Source organism: Phascolarctos cinereus, unplaced genomic scaffold (genome assembly GCF_003287225.1).
Source record: "Phascolarctos cinereus isolate Bilbo 61053 unplaced genomic scaffold, phaCin_HiC Scaffold_2;HRSCAF=192, whole genome shotgun sequence".
In the NCBI taxonomy this organism is placed as follows: Eukaryota; Metazoa; Chordata; class Mammalia; order Diprotodontia; family Phascolarctidae; genus Phascolarctos; species Phascolarctos cinereus.
The window spans coordinates 281,902,275-281,920,383 of NW_027555625.1; the positions used below are offsets into that span (position 1 = coordinate 281,902,275).

An 18,109-nucleotide genomic window follows, 5' to 3' on the forward strand; every position below is an offset into this window, starting at 1 on the left:
GATTTCAGAAAAATCTGGAAAGACTGGTACAAATTGATGCAAAGTGAAATGAGCAGAACCAGGAAAATAGTGTACACAGTATCAGCAACATTGTGTGATGATCAACTATGAATGACTCAGCTCTTCTCAGCAACACAATGATCCAAGACAAACACAAAGGACTCACAAAGGAAAATGCTATCCACATCCAGATAAAGAACTGATGGACTTTAAATGTAGATTGAAGCATACTTTTTTTCATTGACTTCATTCTTTTTCATGGTTTTTTTCTTTTGATCTGTTTCTTCTTTTACAACTGTGACTAATATGGAAATGTTTTACATGATAGCACATGCATAATCCATATCAAATTGCCTACTATTTTAGGAAGAGGGGAGGGAGGGAGAGAGAAAAATTTGGAACTCAAAATCTTGTAAAAATGAATGTAAAAATTGTCTTGACATGTATTTGGAGGAAAATAAAAGACTATTAAACTCTACAGCTGAAAGCACATATCCAAAGTGCTGGCCATCCTGTTCAAATGCCAAATCTACACCTGCCTAAAAGACTATTTTATGGTGAACTCACATAAGGCAAGTGTTCACATGGTGGTCAGAAGAATTTATAGAAGGATATTCTCAAGCTCTCTCCGAAGAACTTTGGAATTGATTGTGTGATATGGAAGATGCTGGCAAAGGACTGTTCAGCATGGCATGCCCACAGCAAAGCAAGGCAAGGCAGGACAGAGCAGGGCAGGGCAGGGAATGACAGAGAAGGGAAAAAAAGGGAAGGGAATTTCTACAGAAATTTTTTCAATTCCGTATTTTCCTTTTTGTTCATTTTAATGTTAGACTTATCTGCAAACTTCTAGAGGTATACTGAAGGTATACTGTCAAATTATGTTACTATGTCCTCTTGAAGCTCAGATAATGTTTCCTTTATGAGTTTAGATGCTGAGGCATTGGATTATATAAGCCTATTACTGATATTGGTTTTTTGCTTATGGTTTGTTTCAACATAATATAGTTTCCTTGTTTATCCTTTTTTATTTTTTGAATGCTTGTCTTTGCTTTTTTTAAAACTATGATGGCAACTGCTTTTTTGAATTTGCTAGTAAATATAGTAAATTTTTTCCCATTCCCTCAGTTTTATTTTGTACACGTCTTTGCTTTTTAAATGTGTTTCTTATAAGCAACAGATTGCAGGGTTTTGTTTTTCATATAATCTGTCACTCTCTTTTGTTTTATTGGGTTGTTTAATCCATTCACTTTTGATGTTATGAAAAGGTTTATATTTTCCTCCATCTGTCTCTAAAATGTTTTGTTTCCCAAGTTACAATTTCCCCCCTCTTCTGTTGTAAATATAGCATTATGTTCCTTCAGTTACTTTACTCTTTTTATTAAAGTGGCCTTGTTTCCACTGGCTCTCTTCCCCTTCACTTCTGATTCCCTCTTCTGGTTTGTTACCCCTTTCCCTTTATGGTTTTGTTTATTGGTTCTTCTGTCCTGCTTCTATCTGGTTATATATTTCTTCCCCCTCTTTTTTCCTCTCAGTCAAGTAGATTCCCCTTTCCTCTCCTTGTCTTCAATTTGTCTTATTCACTAATTTAAATATCATTTTTGCACCCCTTTCCAAAAAGAATTTTTTTTACTCTCTTCGTTATCATGCTTTCTTTCTGCTTACTCCCCAGGGGTGGGGAACCTGTGGCCTCAAGGCCATGTGGGACCCTGTAGATCCTCAGGTGCAGCCCTTGGATGGAATTCAAACTTTACAGAATAAATCCCTTTAATAAGAGGATTTGTTTATAAAACTTGGACCCAGTCAAAAGACTGCAGCCAAGGACCTAGAGGGCCACATGTGGCCTCAAGGCCGCAGGTTCCCCACCCCTGCAGTCTAAACCCTCATTCTCCGATTGATTCATGATTCATGACCCCTCTAATCCTCCACTCTTTCTTTTTTCTTTATTCTTTATACTATCAAATCTTCCAAGGTATCTCTTCTTAGCTATGCCCTTTAGGCACTTTCTGTTACTGCCTTGTAGGGCTTACTCCCTGGATTCCCCTTTTCTATAGTGCTTCACTTTTAGAGCTATGACAGTATTGCAGGTGTTAGAAAGCACACTGTGCCCCCTCCCCACTGATCTATACCCTTTCTTGTTGACCTTTTTTTTTTCTACATTTGCTTGAAAATCCCCTCCTAATGTCTACACTTTCCTACTCTTCCAGGTGCCAGTAGCTCCCAGGGGTTCCAATTCCTCCTCTCAGAACAAGTAGTCTTTTCAGGCACCAAATCCCCCAGGCCTCATCCAGTATCAGGTCTCTATCCCCTTTCATCCATAGGAGCATTCATCAGTAGAATCGCCAATCTCCAGAGTAAGGCCTCCCTATATCCTGACCCCACCCCTCCTGCCCTTTTCACTCTTTATTCCCTCCTTCTCACCTACTCCAGTGTAGGCTAGAGACCACAGAGTCCCCTTCCCCTCACTGCTAGCCCTGAGTTGAACCTGGCCCATTACTCACTGATTTCTATCACCCTGTTTTTCTGTTCACCTTTTGTGTACCCTTCCATGTTGTAAAGTAGTCTCACAAAAGATGCATTTACCTGTAGGCAGGGTATTGCCAGGTTCTAACCATAATTCCCTCAGTCTGCCTCTTCATTGTTATTGCTACCAGATTTCTTCCTTCACCCCAGTCTCCTTGTGTAGATTTAGAAAGAGTTCCTTAGTAGTCTTTATGTTGTCTGTTGCTGTCTTTGTCTGCTGCATTTATTCACTACTCCTCTGTTTCTGTTGTTTGTGGTGTTTGCAAAGCAAATAAATAATCTCTCCAGTGCTGGTTTTCTTTCTAAAAATGTTTCAAACCATCTTTTATCCTGTATGGTTAAGCTCAGATTTTAAGGACTGGTCATCTTAGGCTGCATCCTGAGTTCCATAGCTCTTAGAAACACATTATTCTATTCCTTTCTCCTTTTTTCTAGTCAGTATGAAATAGTCTTGTGTTATTTGAATGTCTTTTCCTTTGTATATGAAGGAACTTCAATTCCTTTTGATGTGAATACAGCATACAGTTGCCTAGGAGTTAAGGAGAACATTAAGGGTTGTTTTTCCCTCCAAGGGGGACTTGAGAGACCACCCTATAAACTTGAGAGCATCCTAAAATTCCTTCTTGTCTTGAAACATCATAAAACTTCTCCTTATCTTGTACCATAAAACTTCTGTCTCCCTCATCCTGTGTCGTAAAATCCCCGCCCCCTAACCCTGTCCTTACTCTTCAACCACCATAAAACTCTAAAACTACATCACCATCCCAAATATTTACAGGCTGTCTAGCTTTTTGTCAGAATTTTTGCTATATAAGCCTAGCTCCCCAAATACTGAGCACCTTAACTGTAGCCTCGTTGCTACAGGTCAGTGTGCTTTTCACGTTAATAAAAGCTCCTGATGACTAAAGAGAATGACTAAATAAATGCTTTCACACCTGAACAGCTCTCCCGAATCTGACCTCAACACCTTTTCCAGATAGCTTGTAGATCTTGTTGTTTCTGAACTGAATTAAAGTAAACCACTCAGGTCTTGGAGTTTGCAGTCTTATTGCTGCCTTCATGGTCATTGTTGCTGTCTTCTTGTTGTTCTCCTTCTACTGCCTTCGGGCAATCTGTGAGTTCTTTTGATTGGAATTACATTTTCTATGTCCAGAAGTTCTGGAGGGTTCTCTTCTATTATTTCCTCCATAATGGTATTAAGATCTTTTGTCCTGTCATGTTCTTCTGGGGGACATATGAGCCTTAGTTTAAGTCTATGTATCCTGTCTTCAAGATCCATATATTTTAGTTGTATAGTAAGTATATTTTCTTTTAACTATTTTTTTTTTGCTTCTCTTCTTCTAGGTTGTCCTTCATTTCTATTTGCATTCTGAATCTATTGTTCTTTATTTTGTTTTTTCAGTGAGGCTTGACATTGTAGATTCAAATTTTTCAATTCTGCTCATTATTTTCCTTGTGCAGGACACAAATTCTGCTTTCATAATTCTCATTTCTCTTTTAAACCGTTCAAGAATATTGTGTTGTGATTCCATGTTCTCAAATTCCACAGGGTCCTCTGTCTCATCAAATGTTGGATCACTTTCCTTTATTTTGCAGTATCTATTCATAGATGCCTGAACTCATTTACTGGATCTGGAAGTCATATTTCCTTCTGTTGACACTGTTTTTCCTGTTGATTTATCTGTTTATGTTCAAGGTCTTTGAGATTTCTTGCTTTTGAAATCTGGTACTTTCAGTTCTGTGCCCCTGCTGCACCCCCACGCCTCATGCCTTTTTTCTTTTTCATTTTGCATCCTGACTCTTTCCCCTCTGAGTGTGGTTTCCTTGGGGGCTGTGCCTCAAAGCAACTCAGGTTCATCCCAGGCTGGATAATTTACTACTCACCAGTGCAGATCTCTGCCCCGGCTGACTTTTGAGCGGTCAGAACCAGCCCCAGCTTGGTGCTGTGACCTTTCCCTCAAGCTTAGTGATGTGCAGCACAGTTCACCCTATACGCACACTGTCCTGTCCCTATGACCTGTCCCACTCCCTCTTTTCCTCAGTTGTGTGCCCCCCACAAGAGTTCACAACCTGTAAGACCTAAATTCAGAGCTTTGTAGTGTTAGTGCTTCCAGTTTTTAGCCTCAGGCAGGTTTTACTCCTCAGGGACTGTGGCCAAGTTGACTGTCTATTGCCAAGCAAAGACCTGGAGCTGGGGTCTCCAAGGTGTTGTAAAGAGGGAGAGGAAACTGGGGTATAGGAATGCATTTTGATGTAAGCCTGTGTCATGTCCCTAGATGTGCTAGTGCAGCCTTGAAAACAGTAGTGTGCAAGGTGGGGGAAGGGTGCTGAGTGAGGTCAGAGTCAGTGAATATCTGTTCCTGGATTTCTTTTTTGTTATTGTTGTTTGTTTTTCTTGGTAACTTAATAATTTTATTAATAAGACCAGCATGTTAATTAATAAAAGGATGGTCATTTGGCCATTGCTCTTAGCCAAAAACCCCTTATGGCAGTGGGCTCACAGTTTATCTGCCCTTTGAAGAGGAGGTGTTCCTGATGATGCGGTTTAGGCTTTCAGGGGTCCTGAGACCCCAAAATCACAACACGCAGGTCTTGCCCAATAGAATTCAACCCAAACCTTCTTTCAGCCAAAGACAAGGGTTATTAGAACACTGTCATATTGGGCAGAGTCTTAAGGAGTCTGAACATGAGTTAGCAGTGGCTAGATTACAAGAATCAGAGTAGTGGCTAAATTTTAGGAATCTGAGCCAAAGCTAGATTATAAGAATCTAAGCAGTGGCTAGATTATAAGAATCCCAGCATCTTAATGGGGACAAGATGGGCCTTATATACAGAAAGCCTGTGGGAGGGATCTAGGAGTGGCCAAATAGTCTATGAGGTAATAGAACTAGGATTAAGGGTGGGAAGTGGCTTGGGGCCATAGGGAGGTATGGCCTCAGGAGAATGCCAGAGATTTGGCCAGGTGGGAAAGTCCAGGGTTTTTCCTTTTTGGGGTCTAGATCCCATCCTCATCACTGACGGGTACCAATTGACTCTGGTTAACACAAGGGCAGGTAGACTGTATTAAAATAAGGGTTGATGAACCCCACAAACCCCACTGTTCTAAGAGAGAGACAAAGAAATCAGGGTGCCTGTGTCCACGGTTTAATTTCTCTCAAGCTGGTTTGACATGCATTGCATGGGAGTTCAGTCCAAAACTAGGCCCCCCTAAGGGGGCCAGTTCAGAAGTGGCTCTGTTTGGGATTTCGAGGTTCAGGGTTATATGCCCTTTGAAAAGTGGGTATTCCCAAGGGATGCCAATCAACTCTGGGAGGTGGACTATATGACCCAGGTCACTCAATCCTGGTTAGAGACATCAATTTCCATATCACCTGTCTTGACAATAGAGAGGAATTAACATTCTCCAGACCTGTCAGGACAACATAATGAGCAGGAATAGACCTATTTAGATTAGATGTTAAGTTCCTTCAGAAGAAGAATCTCAACATGGAACAGAGGAGAATGAGGAAACTGCTCTGAGTCTCCAAGACAATGGTTACTTAAGAAAAATCATTTTTCATAGGGGTTAGGGTAGGTGATTTGGATCACTCAAATCTTGGTCAAAGAGACATTTGGGGTTTTTTTTAACCTTTTGGATCCTGGGTGTCTTATACCCATGGATGCAGCAGAAGTTGCTTTATCTTTCTTGTATAATTTCTATTTTGGAGAAGTTTGAGAGTTCATAAGAATTGGAGAAAATGTGTGACTATACTGTGCAGATGGGCAGGGAAGGGAGGGAGGGGCTATTTTGCAAACCACTAACTCTGAGGGAAACAGCACCACACTCAGATGGGGCTGGTTCTGACTACCCAAAAGTCAGTTGAGGCAGAGACCTATGCTGGCGAATGGTGAATTGTCCAGCCTGGAGTGAGCCTGAGATCCTTGGAGATACAGCCCCCTAGGAAGTTACGTGACCTGGAATTCTTTTCATTGTCTTCTGTGTTTGTGTCTTGAGCTTCCCTGTCACCACAGTAGCTCTTTTCTGTGACATTCCTTTTTGTTTATTCATTTTTCTAACCTATTTCTTGACTTTGGCTTTTACGTCATTGCTAGGCTCTGCTCAGTTCTTAGGGGGATGTCTGGCCTGAGTTGCTTTTCTTTTATATCCTTCTGTTTCTTTCACTGCTCAGTCTGAGGAGACTGAAGGTTTTCAATGCTTCCAAACTGGCTTGATGCAGGGAGAGGTTTGTTTATTGCCCTCCTGTTCTGAGCCTTACAAGTTCCTAACCCAGATTTTGGTCTGCTAGCTTGTATGTAGCTAAGTTTCAGGAGACTACTGCTGGACTCAGTCACTATCAGTCCACTAGGAGGCTTTGCAGATTCCAATCAACTGAACTGGCCTAGTTTTGGACTGAACTCCCATGCAATGCATGTCAAACCAGCTTGAGAGAAATTAAACCGTGGACACAGGCACCCTGATTTCTTTGTCTCTCTCTTAGAACAGTGGGGTTTGTGGGGTTCATCAACCCTTATTTTAATACAGTCTACCTGCCCTTGTGTTAACCAGAGTCAATTGGTACCCGTCAGTGATGAGGATGGGATCTAGACCCCCAAAACCCTTGTTATTCCACTGCAGGCTTCGATAATGAACTAAAAACTAAAACTGAGTCCTTGCTACTCTGTTCCTGGGCTCAGAGCCACATAACTATTCTGGTGAAACATTCTTTGCTCAATGAACAGCTAGTGTGCAGCCCACGCTCCTCCATGGCCACTCCTCTGCACCCTCAATTTGTGACCCTGGGCCATGGGTGACAAAGCCACTAGATGGCACTTGTTTCTGCATCCAGAAATAGTTCAAGGATCCCTTCTCCAGTGGTTCTTATCCTTGTGTTCTATCTCAGCTCTCTTTCTTTGGGTGCAGGAATGCTCCTTGCCATCACTGCCTCCTCCCACATTCCTGGGCAGCTTCCCATTACAATGCCTGTAGATCTGTCTTCTTAAGCTTTACTTGGCTAGAAAAATGACTTGTGACTTTTCTTAGCTTTCCCCATCTGAATTCAGACTGGTATGTTTTCTAGATTGTTATGGAGAAGATGGACTGGGCTGCCTAGGCAAAAATGCTTCCTCTCACTCCACCATCTTGACTCTCCCCTTAGCTTATAATTTATTCCACAAATATATGCATTTAAACACAAGTGGCTTCCCCTTTTTATTCACTCATATCCTTCCCAACTCTAAAGTTCAAAGAATCTTTTATTCTTCTTTTTCCTTTCTTCACTCTTGTAGTCCTTCTGGGGATCCCCTTCCTTCTTCCCTTTCTCCCCTCTTGAGGTGGTGCAGTGGATAGAGTGCCTGGTCTGGAGTCAGGAAGGCCTGAGTTCAAATCTGACCTCAGACACTTACTAGCTGTGTGACCCTGGGCACTCAACCCTGTTTACCTCAGTTTCCTCATCTGTAATATGAGCTAGAGAAGGAAATGGCAAATGATTCATCCCACTATCTCTGCCAAGAAAACACCAAGCGGGGGTCACAAAGAGTCAGAAACAACTGAAAAACAACTGAATAACAACAACAGACCTTTTATCCTTCCTCTGTTAATCTGGGCCTGTCATTCTACTCCCACAGACCTCTTCCTCCCCATCCCATTGAGATCTCTCATAACAAAGATTTTTTTTTTAAAGAAAAAGAGGAAGAAGGGGAAAAAATCAGATAAGAAAAAAATCTTTGACAATATAGGCAATGTTCTATACCTGTTGACCCACCCTACTCAACTTCTGGAAAGGAGTTGTGGAGAGATGTCTCCTCATACCTGTTCTTTGGCCAAGTTGTTCTTTGCAGTTTTGTAGTGGTTGTTGATCGTTCTATTTACATTATTGTAATACATGGTATACATTGTTTCCTTGCCTTTGATTATTTTGTATCAATCAGTTCATTTGAATCTTTCCAAACTGACAGATTTGTCATACTTGTTCTTTCTTACATAACAGTAATATTCCATTTACTCATATATCACAATTTCTTCGAAACTTCCCTGTTACTCTCAATGGTACCACAATCTTCCCAATCACCCAATCTCACAATCCAAGTATCATCCTCGGCTCCTCACTTTCACTCATTCCCCCCATATCCAATCTGTTCACAAGTCCTATTGAGTTTACATTTGTAGCATCTTTCATATTTCCCACCTCTCTTCTCTGATACTTCCACCACCCTGGTGCAGGCCCTCCTCACCTCAAGCCTAGACTGCTGCTGTAGCCTGATGGTTGTTCTTCCTGTTTTAAGCCTTTCCCCATTCTATTCCATCTTCCACCTGGCTGACAAAATGATCTTCCTAAAATGCATGTCTAGGGGCAGCTAGGTGGCACAGTGGATAGAGCACGAGTCAGGAGGACCTGAGTTCAAATCTGACCTCAGACACTTGACACTTAACTAGCTGTGTGACCCTGGGCAAGTCACTCAACCCCAATTGCTTCACTAAAAAGCAAAAATTTTTTTAAAAAACTAAAAAAAATAAAATGCCTGTCTGAAAAATGTCATCCCTCCCATTCAGTAAATTCTAGTGATCAGGATCAAATATAAAATCCCATTTGGCTTTTAAATCCCTTTACTACCTGGCTCCTTCCTAACTTTCCAATTTTCTGATACTTGATTCCCCCCAATGTGATGCTCTACAATCCAGTGACATTGTTCATCTTTCTGTTTCTTGCCTTTTCCCAAATTGTCCTCTGTACCTGGAATTCTCTTCTTACTTCATCTTTGCCTCTTGGCTTCCTTGAAGTCTCAGCTAAAAATTCTATCTTCTGCAAGAAGCTAGTACCTTCCCTCTGTTGATTATCTCCAATTTGTCCTTTTATAAAGGATATTGCTTGTACACAATTGTTGGCGGGTTTTCTCTACCATTTGATTGCGAGCTCCTAGACTTGGATAAAATACAAAATCTCCTATTTAGCATTCATAGCTCTTTGTAAACTAGCCCTTTCCCACCTTTCCAGTCTTCTTAATACCTTACTCCCCTTGTGATCCAGTAATGATGGCCTTCTGGATGCTCCACAGACAAGACACTTATCTCTGGCTGTCCCACATGCCTGTAATGATATCCCTCCTCAATTCTACCTACTGACTTCCCTGGCTTCCTTTTGTGGTTGTTCAGTTGTTTAGTCATGTCTGACTCTTCATGACACCATGGACCGTATTACGCCAGGCCCTTCTGTCTTCTACTATCTCCTGAAGTCTGTCCAATCTCATGTTTGCTGATTCCATAACACCACCTATCTCATCCTCTGCTGTCTCCTTTTGTCTTCAATCTTTCCCAACATTAGGGTCTTTTCCAGTGACTCCCATCTTCTCATTATGTAGCCAAAGTATTTAAGCTTCAGCTTCAGTATTTGTCTTTCCAAAGAATAGTCTGAATTAATTTCTTTAAGTATTGACTGATTTGACATCCTTGCTGTCCAAGGGACTCTCAGAAGTCTTCTCCAGCACCACAATTTAAAAGCATGAATTCTGTGGCACTCAGCTTTCTTTATAGTCCAACTTTCATAGTCATACATTGCTACTGGAAAAATCATAGCTTTGATTATACAGACCTTTGTCAGCAAGATGATAGCTCTGTTTTCTAGTATGCTGTCCAGATTTCCCATATATTTCCTACCAGTGAGCGTCTTTTAATTTCATGGCTGTAGTCACCATCTGCAGTGATCTTTGAGCCCAAGAATATAAAATCTGATACTGTTTCCATTTCTTCTTTCTCTATTTGCCAGGAAGTGATGGGACCAGTTGCCAAGATCTTAGGTTTTTTTGTTTTTTGTTTTTTAATGTTAAGCTTCAAGCCAGTTTTTATATTCTTCTCTTTCACCTTCATCAAGAAGTTTCTTGGGGCAGCTAGCAGATAGAACACCGGCCCTGGATTCAGGAACACCTAAGTTCTAATCCGGCCTCAGACACATAACACTTACTAGCTGTGTGACCCTGGGTAAGTCACTTAACCCCATTGCCTAACACTCCCCCCCAAAAAAGAAGCTTCTTAATTCCTCTTCACTTTCTGCCATCAGAGTGTGATGATGTGCATTATCTGAGATTGTTGATATTTCTCCCAGGAACCTTAATTCTGGCTTTTGATTCATCCAGCCTGGCATTTTGCATGATATACTCTGCATATAAGTTAAATAAATAAGGTATAAAAATATACAGCCTTGTATCCCAAAGAGATCATAAAAATGGGAAAAGGACCCACATGTACAGAAATATTTATAGCATCTCTTTTTGTAGTGGGAAAGAATGAGAAATTGAGGGGATGCCCATCAATTGGGGAATGGCTGAACAAGTTGTGGTATATGAATGTATTGGAATACTATTGTGCTACAAGAAATGCTGAGCAAGAGGACTTCAGAAAAACCAGCAGAGACATGTATGGACTGATGCTGAGTGAAGTGAGCAGAACCAGAACATTGTACATAGTAACAGCCACGTTGTGAGATGACTAATTTTGATAGACTTAGCTCTCTCAGTAATGCAAGGATCTAAGACATCTCCAAAAGTCTCATGATGGAAAATGCTATCTACATCCAAAGAAAGAACTATGGAGTTTGAATGCAGATTGAAGCATACTTTTTGCTATTTTAAAAAAACTCTTCTTTTTTTTTTTGTTTCTTCTTTCTTGTGGTTCCTCCTACTGGTTCTAATTCTTCTTTACAACATGACTGATGTGAAAATATGTTTGGTAGGAATGTATATGTAGAGCCTATATCAGATTGCATGCTATCTTGGGGAGGGATGTGGGAAGGGAGGGGAAGAAAATTTAAAACTCAAAAGTTTATGGAAGTGAATGTTGAAAACTAAAAATAAATAATTAATTTAAATATATATATATATATATACAGCCTTGTCATACTCCTTTCCCAATCTTAAACCAATCAGTTGTTGCATATTTGGTTCCAACTGTTACTTCTTGGCCCACATACAAGTTCCTTAGCAGACAAGTAAGATGATATGGCACCCCCATCTCTTTGAGGACTTGATACATTTTATTATGATCCACAGAGTCAAAGGCTTTAATATAGTCAATGAAACAGAAACAGGTCTTTTTCAGGAACTCTCTTGCTTTCTCCATAATCCATTGAATGTTGGCAATTTGGTCTCTAGTTCCTCTAACCCTTTGAAAACCAGCCTGGTAATTCTCAGTTCACATATTGCCGAAGCCTAGCTCGCAGAATCTTAAGCATAATATTGCTGGCATGTGAAATGAGTGGATTTGTTTGGTAATTTGAACATTTTTTTGGCCTTCTTTAGGATTGGATTATAAACTGATCTTTTCCAATCCAGTGGCCACTGTTGTGTTTTCCAAATTTGCTGGCATATTGAATACAGCACTTTAACACCATCATCTTTTAAGATTTTAAATGACTCAGCTGGAATTCCATCACCTCCACTAGCCTTACTGTTAGCAATGTTTCCTAAGGCCCACTTGACTTAATTCTCCAGGATGTATGGCCCTAGATCAGTAAGCACATCATTGTGGTTATTGGTGATGTTAAGATCTTTCTTGTATAGTTTTTCAGTATATTCTTGCCACCTCTTCTTAATCTTTTCTGCTTCTGTTCAAATCACTACTATTTTAAATCCCAACTAAAATCCTATCTTTTACAGGAAGCCTTTCCCATTCCCTCTTTTTTTAAAAATTTATTTTTAGGCAGTTGGGGTTAAGTGACTTGCCCAGGGTCACATAGCAAGTAAACATCAAGTGTTTGGTGTAAGGTCATATTTGAACTCAGGTCCTCCTGACTTCAGGGCTGGTGCTCTATCTACTGCACCACCTAGCTGCCCCCCCCAATTCCCTCTTAATTCTATTGCCTTCCTTCTATTAATTATTTCCTGTTTATCTTGTATATAACTTGTTTGTGTATATTTGCATGTTGTATCTCCCATTTAGATCATGAGCTCTTTGTGGTAAGGGACTATCTTTTGCTTCTTTTTGTATCTCCAGAGTTTTAGCACAGTGTTTGTCACATAGAAAGCACTTATTAAATGTTTATTGATTATTTATCTGTTCTCCATCTGTTGTCTTGCCCCCTTTCCTTCTTTACCTCATTCATACTTTTTTCTCCTTCCTTTCTCTCCCTTTCTTTTTCTTGCTTCATTTCCTCTCTTTAGTCCTTTCTTTTTTGCTTTTTGTTTTTTTCCTGGATCTCTCCCCATTTTCTCACTTCTTTCCAGGGCTGAATCCTGGCTCTGCTTATAACTACCAGCGTAACCTTGGAAAAAGTACTTCCCTTCTTTGGTTTCCAGTTTCTTATCATAAAATCAGGGGGTTGGATTTCATATATAATATATATGCACAGACTATATATACATATGTGTACACACACACACACACACACACACACACACAAAATCAGTTAGTCCTCAACTTTCATGGAAGTATTGTTCCTAGAAAATGGTGACAAAGTAAAAAACCTGAATGTTAACACATTAAACCTATAGAAAATAGGAAGTTACATTCCAATGATCACCAAAAATTGTAATTTTTTACTAGAGATTGCTGAAAATGCACTTTTCTGCATATAATTCTTTATAACAAAACATTTATTCTGATAACATGCACTTTTCCTAACACAGAAGCCATGAAATAACCCATAAAATACATTACATATAATAAAACTGGTAATATGCAAAACATTTTTTCTCACTAGCAATTCCCTAGAATTCTGTGACCTTTTATGCTAATATCTCAATTTTTAAAAAAATGGATTTCAGACAATATTCACCTTTCATAACATATAAAATCTACAGTACCATTAATAGTGTACAGCAAATAAAATTTTTTAAAACTAAAACATTTTTTAGCCTGAATCTTACCTTCCACTGCATCAGACGGAGGTGTGACAATTTTGTACTGTGTATAGTACTATACTGCTGAAAACCTCTCTACTTTGGCTGCCCTCTGAAAACTAAGAGAGAGGTTGCTGGAACTTTAATTGCTGCTGTCGGAGACTGGCAAGGCCTCCACCTCACCTCTGACACTCTGTCCTTCACAGCTAGGGGATGTGCCAGCTTGAAATAATCTGCCATAGAAATTTGCTTCCTGTGCCATATGTGTTCCTTAAAGGAGACCAGGCCAATAGCCTGTAGATAGTCCTGCATGAAGTTTATCTAACAGTTTTATTTTCTCACCAAGCTGCATCACAGACTTCGCATCCTTGGGCTTAGAAACTAAAGGACTTGAAGTACGATTTGGGGGCACAATTGCAACTTAAAACTTAAAAGGCAAACAATGAAAATATGCAACCAATGCACAGGAAGCTCTTTATAACAGTAGGGTAAACAGTGAAGTGCCTAGTAGAATACCAGCTGCTCCACAAAATCGTGGGAGATGAGCCTCTCATTTTTTTCTCTACTGGGGGCGCCACAAATGTTCCTGGTTGCCAACAGGAGAGTAAAAATGGGGTTGCTAATAAAATCATGCAAATGCTTGAAGTTGTGAAAGTTAAACACAAGAATGTTGAGGATTGACTGTGTGTATATATATTTATATATATGTATATATATATATATACACACACAGATATAGATATGAAATGTACACATATATGTATATGAGTGTACGTGTGTATATAGAGAGCCGTTCAATGTTCTCCCTCAGCTCCAACTCCACGTATGCATGTATAATATACACGCACAAGCGTTCTTAACTTTGGGTTCTTGAGTTTGCTTTAAAAATAAATTGACCTGTATTTCAATTATTACAGATTTCCTTTGTATTTTGTTTTATGCATTTGAAAATATTATTCTGAGGTTTCCATAGGCTTCCTCAAACTGCCCAAGGGTTACCAAATAAGAAAAAGGTGAAGAATCTCTGGATTCCAGCTCTAATACTCTATCTTTATGTTTCTCCTCCCCTTCCCCTTCTTCTTCTTCTCTTCCTCCCCTTTCTTCTTTCTTCTCTCTCTCTCTCTCTCTCTCTCTCTCTCTCTCTCTCTCTCTCTCTCTCTCTCTCTCTCTCTCTCTCTCTCTCTCTCTCTCTCTCTCTCTCTCTCTCTCTCTCTCTCTCTCTCTCTCTCTCTCTCTCTCTCTCTCTCTCTCTCTCTCTCTCTCTCCCTCCCTCTCTCTCTGTCTCTGTCTCTGTCTCTCCCTCCCGCTCCTTCTTTCCCTTTCTTCCCTTTTCCCCTCTCTCCAAAACCCATTGCCGTTCAGATTACGCTGGGCCTCCGGTCTGCCAGAGGGCGCTCTCTCTCGCGTCCTGACGGAGGGTCTGCCGCAAGGAGCCCGTCTCCAGGAGCAACGGAGCCTGAGTCCTGAGTACGGAGCCACAACAGGAACCGGAAGCTGGGCCGGAGCCGGAAGCCGGTGCGGGGGGGTGGGGGGCGGGAGCGGCGGTGGGGCTTGGACCGCCGTGGCGGCCCCTGGATGAGAGTGGCGTATAGTGCAGCGGGAAGCTTGGAGCTGGACGCACGGCAGCGCCACCTCCCAGCTCCGGTAAGTGCAGCCCCCTCCTCCCTGAGACAGACCTCCCTCTCCAGGACTCGGCCTCGCTCCCAGGCTCCACCTGCGCCTGGAGCTTCGGCGCGGAAGGCCTCGGGCCTCCCCTGCCCGACACCCCGGCCCCACGTCCTCCGCTTTTGTTTTTTAGCCCGTTCGGCCGCTCCGGCGACGGGGGCCGGAGCTCCTTCTCCCCCATCCTCAGACCCCGAGCCCGCAGCTGCGCCTTCTGTGACACCCTTCCTCCTCGCCCCCATCCTTCCCGGCCTCGACCCCCTCCTTCGCCTTCTCACATTTCTCTCCTTGTCCCTCCTTGCTCCTTTCCTCCATTGACTACGTTCCGTACTTGCTGCTCCTCTCCTTCCTCGTCTCCTTTCCCCTTCTCGTCCTCCTCCCATCTCTTCTCTTCCCCCATCTCTCCCTCTCCCCACTATCGTTTCCCCTTTCTCTTTTACCTGGTTCTTTTCTCTCTCCCTTCTTTTCACCTCATTTTCTCTCCTTCCCTGTTTTCTCGATCTTTTATTCCCTTGTCTCCCCCACTTTTTACGCTTAGTAACTTTCTCACCTTGCCCCTCTTTACACCACACTTTCTCTTCATTTTCTCTGCTTTTTGCTTCGTTCCCCTCAGTCATTTCTTCTCTTCCCCTTCTCTTCTGCTCCATAGCTCACAGGATCGTTGTGAGGAAAGCACAAAGCGATATAACAACGTGAGTTTTAATAGTAACAATATTTCAATAAAACGGTGATGTCATCAGTGTGTAGACTACCTCCACAAGTGATGGGTGACCCTTCTCCATATGTCAGCTTATGCGTTTCACGTTTGTCTTTCTGTAAATCTGCTGTAGAAAACAATTGCCGTTAGTGATACTTGTAATGTTCATCTCTGTTTTAAAGGTGAGGGATTGAAGTTCAGATAGGTGAAACGATTTTCAACAGTGAAGACCTTTTCTTTGCTAATTTTAATATTTTACAAATAGCATCCTATAACATACTCTTACCTTACTGTCATTAGCGGCTCATCTTTTTTTTTTTATCATAGGTATCCTTGGTGATGATTTTTATATTACTTCCCCAAAGTAAGTCTTTAATAACTCGCTATAACACCACTTGCACCAGACTGTCATTACATGACTCTTTGCCACATTTGTGATTCTTATGAAATTGTGATGTTCCATGAATCCCAGATATAATAGCACTAAGAAAACTTTACTGTTAAGAAGATGGATGGTTTTTGAAGCAGAGACCAACTTGGAGTCCTGATGTTTAAAGAATTGTTCATTTTCCCAAATTCATATCTGCTCCATTTGATCTAAACCATTCAGTAGAATGAATGGAAAAGACTGATTAAGAGCTGGCTGGTACATGTCAGGCTCTGTGCTAAGTACTATTAAGTGCCAAGCTCTATGCCAAAACTGGGGAAAGCAGTGAAAAGCAAAGACAGCCTCTGACTTAGGGGAATTTACATTCTAATGGGTGGAGATGATTATTGGGGGAGTAGAGGCATATGAGAAGCATTTTGCTTATGTTGAATTGATAATGATTTCAGAACTGGAGGGGATGAGGGAGAGGAAAGTGTGTACTAGTAACAGTTGAGAAGTTGTGGAGGACAGAGTTGGAGAGTAAGGAGGGAAGGTAAGCCAGTCTCGGGGCTTTTCTGAAGCAGAGGGGTGGTAGAGACAGTCAACAAATCAAGAAGGGGAGGGGAAAGCAGAAGTGAGAGGAGCTGGGGAATGGAAGGAAGATAAAATTCAGTGATGAATCACTCAACAGGTATTAAGGGTTTATGTCAGGCCTACTAAGAAGATTCACAGAAAAAGCAAAAGTTCCTGCCCTTAAGGAAGCTAACTTGAGGAAATGGCACAAGCATCTTGGGTGTCTGGGAGCACTTGAGCTGAGTCTTAAAGAAAGCCAAAGATTTTAAGAATCCAGGCTTGGGAGAGAAAGTATGCCAGTCATTGAAAACAGCCAGTGCAAAGGCATGGGGATGGAAGATGGAGGAATAGCAAGTAGACCAGTATGGCTGAATCATAGAGTGCTTGGAAGAAGGAGAATGAAGAACATTGGAAAGATAGGAAGGGGCTCAGTTGTAAAGAGATTTAATTGTGAAAGTGCTTTATATTTGTTCCTGGAGGTAATAGAAGGCCACTGGATGTTATTGAGTAAGAGGTTGACATAGTCACAGTAACATCACTAGGGCAGCTCAGTGGAGTGGGGAGAGATGTGTGAAGTGGGAAGACCAATTAGAAGGCTATTGCAGTAATCCAAGTGAGAGGTGATTTGGACCTGAACTAAAATAGTAGTTATGTGATTTGAAAGAAAACTCATATGAAGGAGAAGTTTTAAAGAAAGAAATTAAAAGATTTGGTAACTAATTATATATATGAGATAAGTCATAGAGAGGTATCAGGGATGACAATGAGATTTTAAACCTGGGTGACTGGAAAGATGATGGCGTTCTTCACATGGTAGAGAAGTTCAGAAGAGGGGAAGGTAGGAGGAGGGAGATGATAAGTCTTATTTTGGATGTGTGGAGTTTGAGATGCCCATGGAACATTCAGTTTGAGGTGTCCAAGAGGCAGCGGGTGTTGCAAAACCGAAGTTTAGGAGAGAGAAACTAGAGATGGATATCTGCATCTCAGAATCATGTGCAGAAAGGTAGTTATTATTAAACTCGTAGAAACCAATAAGATCAAGTGAGAGAGTTTAGAAAGAAAGAAGAGAGGACAATGTTTTGAAGACACCTACAATTAGTGGGTATAACTTGGATCAAGATCCAGTTAAAGAAGTAGAGGTCAGACAGTAGGAAGAGAACCATCCTCTCTAGTCACAAAAAAACCTACAGAGGAAAGAGCATCCATCTAGGAAGGGCTCTTTAACTTTTTTATGTTGTGGAATCTTTTGGCAGTCTGATGAAATCTATATCCCTTCTCAAAATAATGTTTTTAAATGCTTAAAGAATAGATAGTATTACAAAAGAAGCCAATTATATTTAAATACAGTTAACAAAATTAACAGAAAATTCATAGGACCCCTGATATAGGGTAAGGTGGTCACCATCAAATGCTGCAGAGAGGATAAGAAGGTTGAGAATGGAGATCAAATAAGAGGAAGGGCAAGTTTGGAGGATTAGTTTCAG

The 18,109-nt window shown here is 41.1% G+C and overlaps 2 protein-coding genes across 2 annotated transcripts in view; one reads left to right on the forward strand and one right to left on the reverse strand.

Moving 5' to 3' along the window:
• Positions 1–13,517, reverse strand: part of CNEP1R1 (CTD nuclear envelope phosphatase 1 regulatory subunit 1) — a 31,855-nt gene extending 18,338 nt beyond the window's left edge. The window contains exon 1 of the mRNA XM_020985134.2: positions 13,354–13,517. The gene's annotated coding sequence lies outside the window, so the exon portion shown is untranslated. The remainder of the gene's footprint in view (positions 1–13,353) is intronic.
• LOC110207352 (uncharacterized) overlaps positions 1–18,109 on the forward strand; it is a 57,071-nt gene that overhangs the window by 8,668 nt on the left and 30,294 nt on the right. Inside the window, exon 2 of the mRNA XM_078149172.1 lies at positions 14,811–14,970. Within this exon, the coding sequence (XP_078005298.1) occupies positions 14,811–14,970 (160 nt within the window). The remainder of the gene's footprint in view (positions 1–14,810; positions 14,971–18,109) is intronic.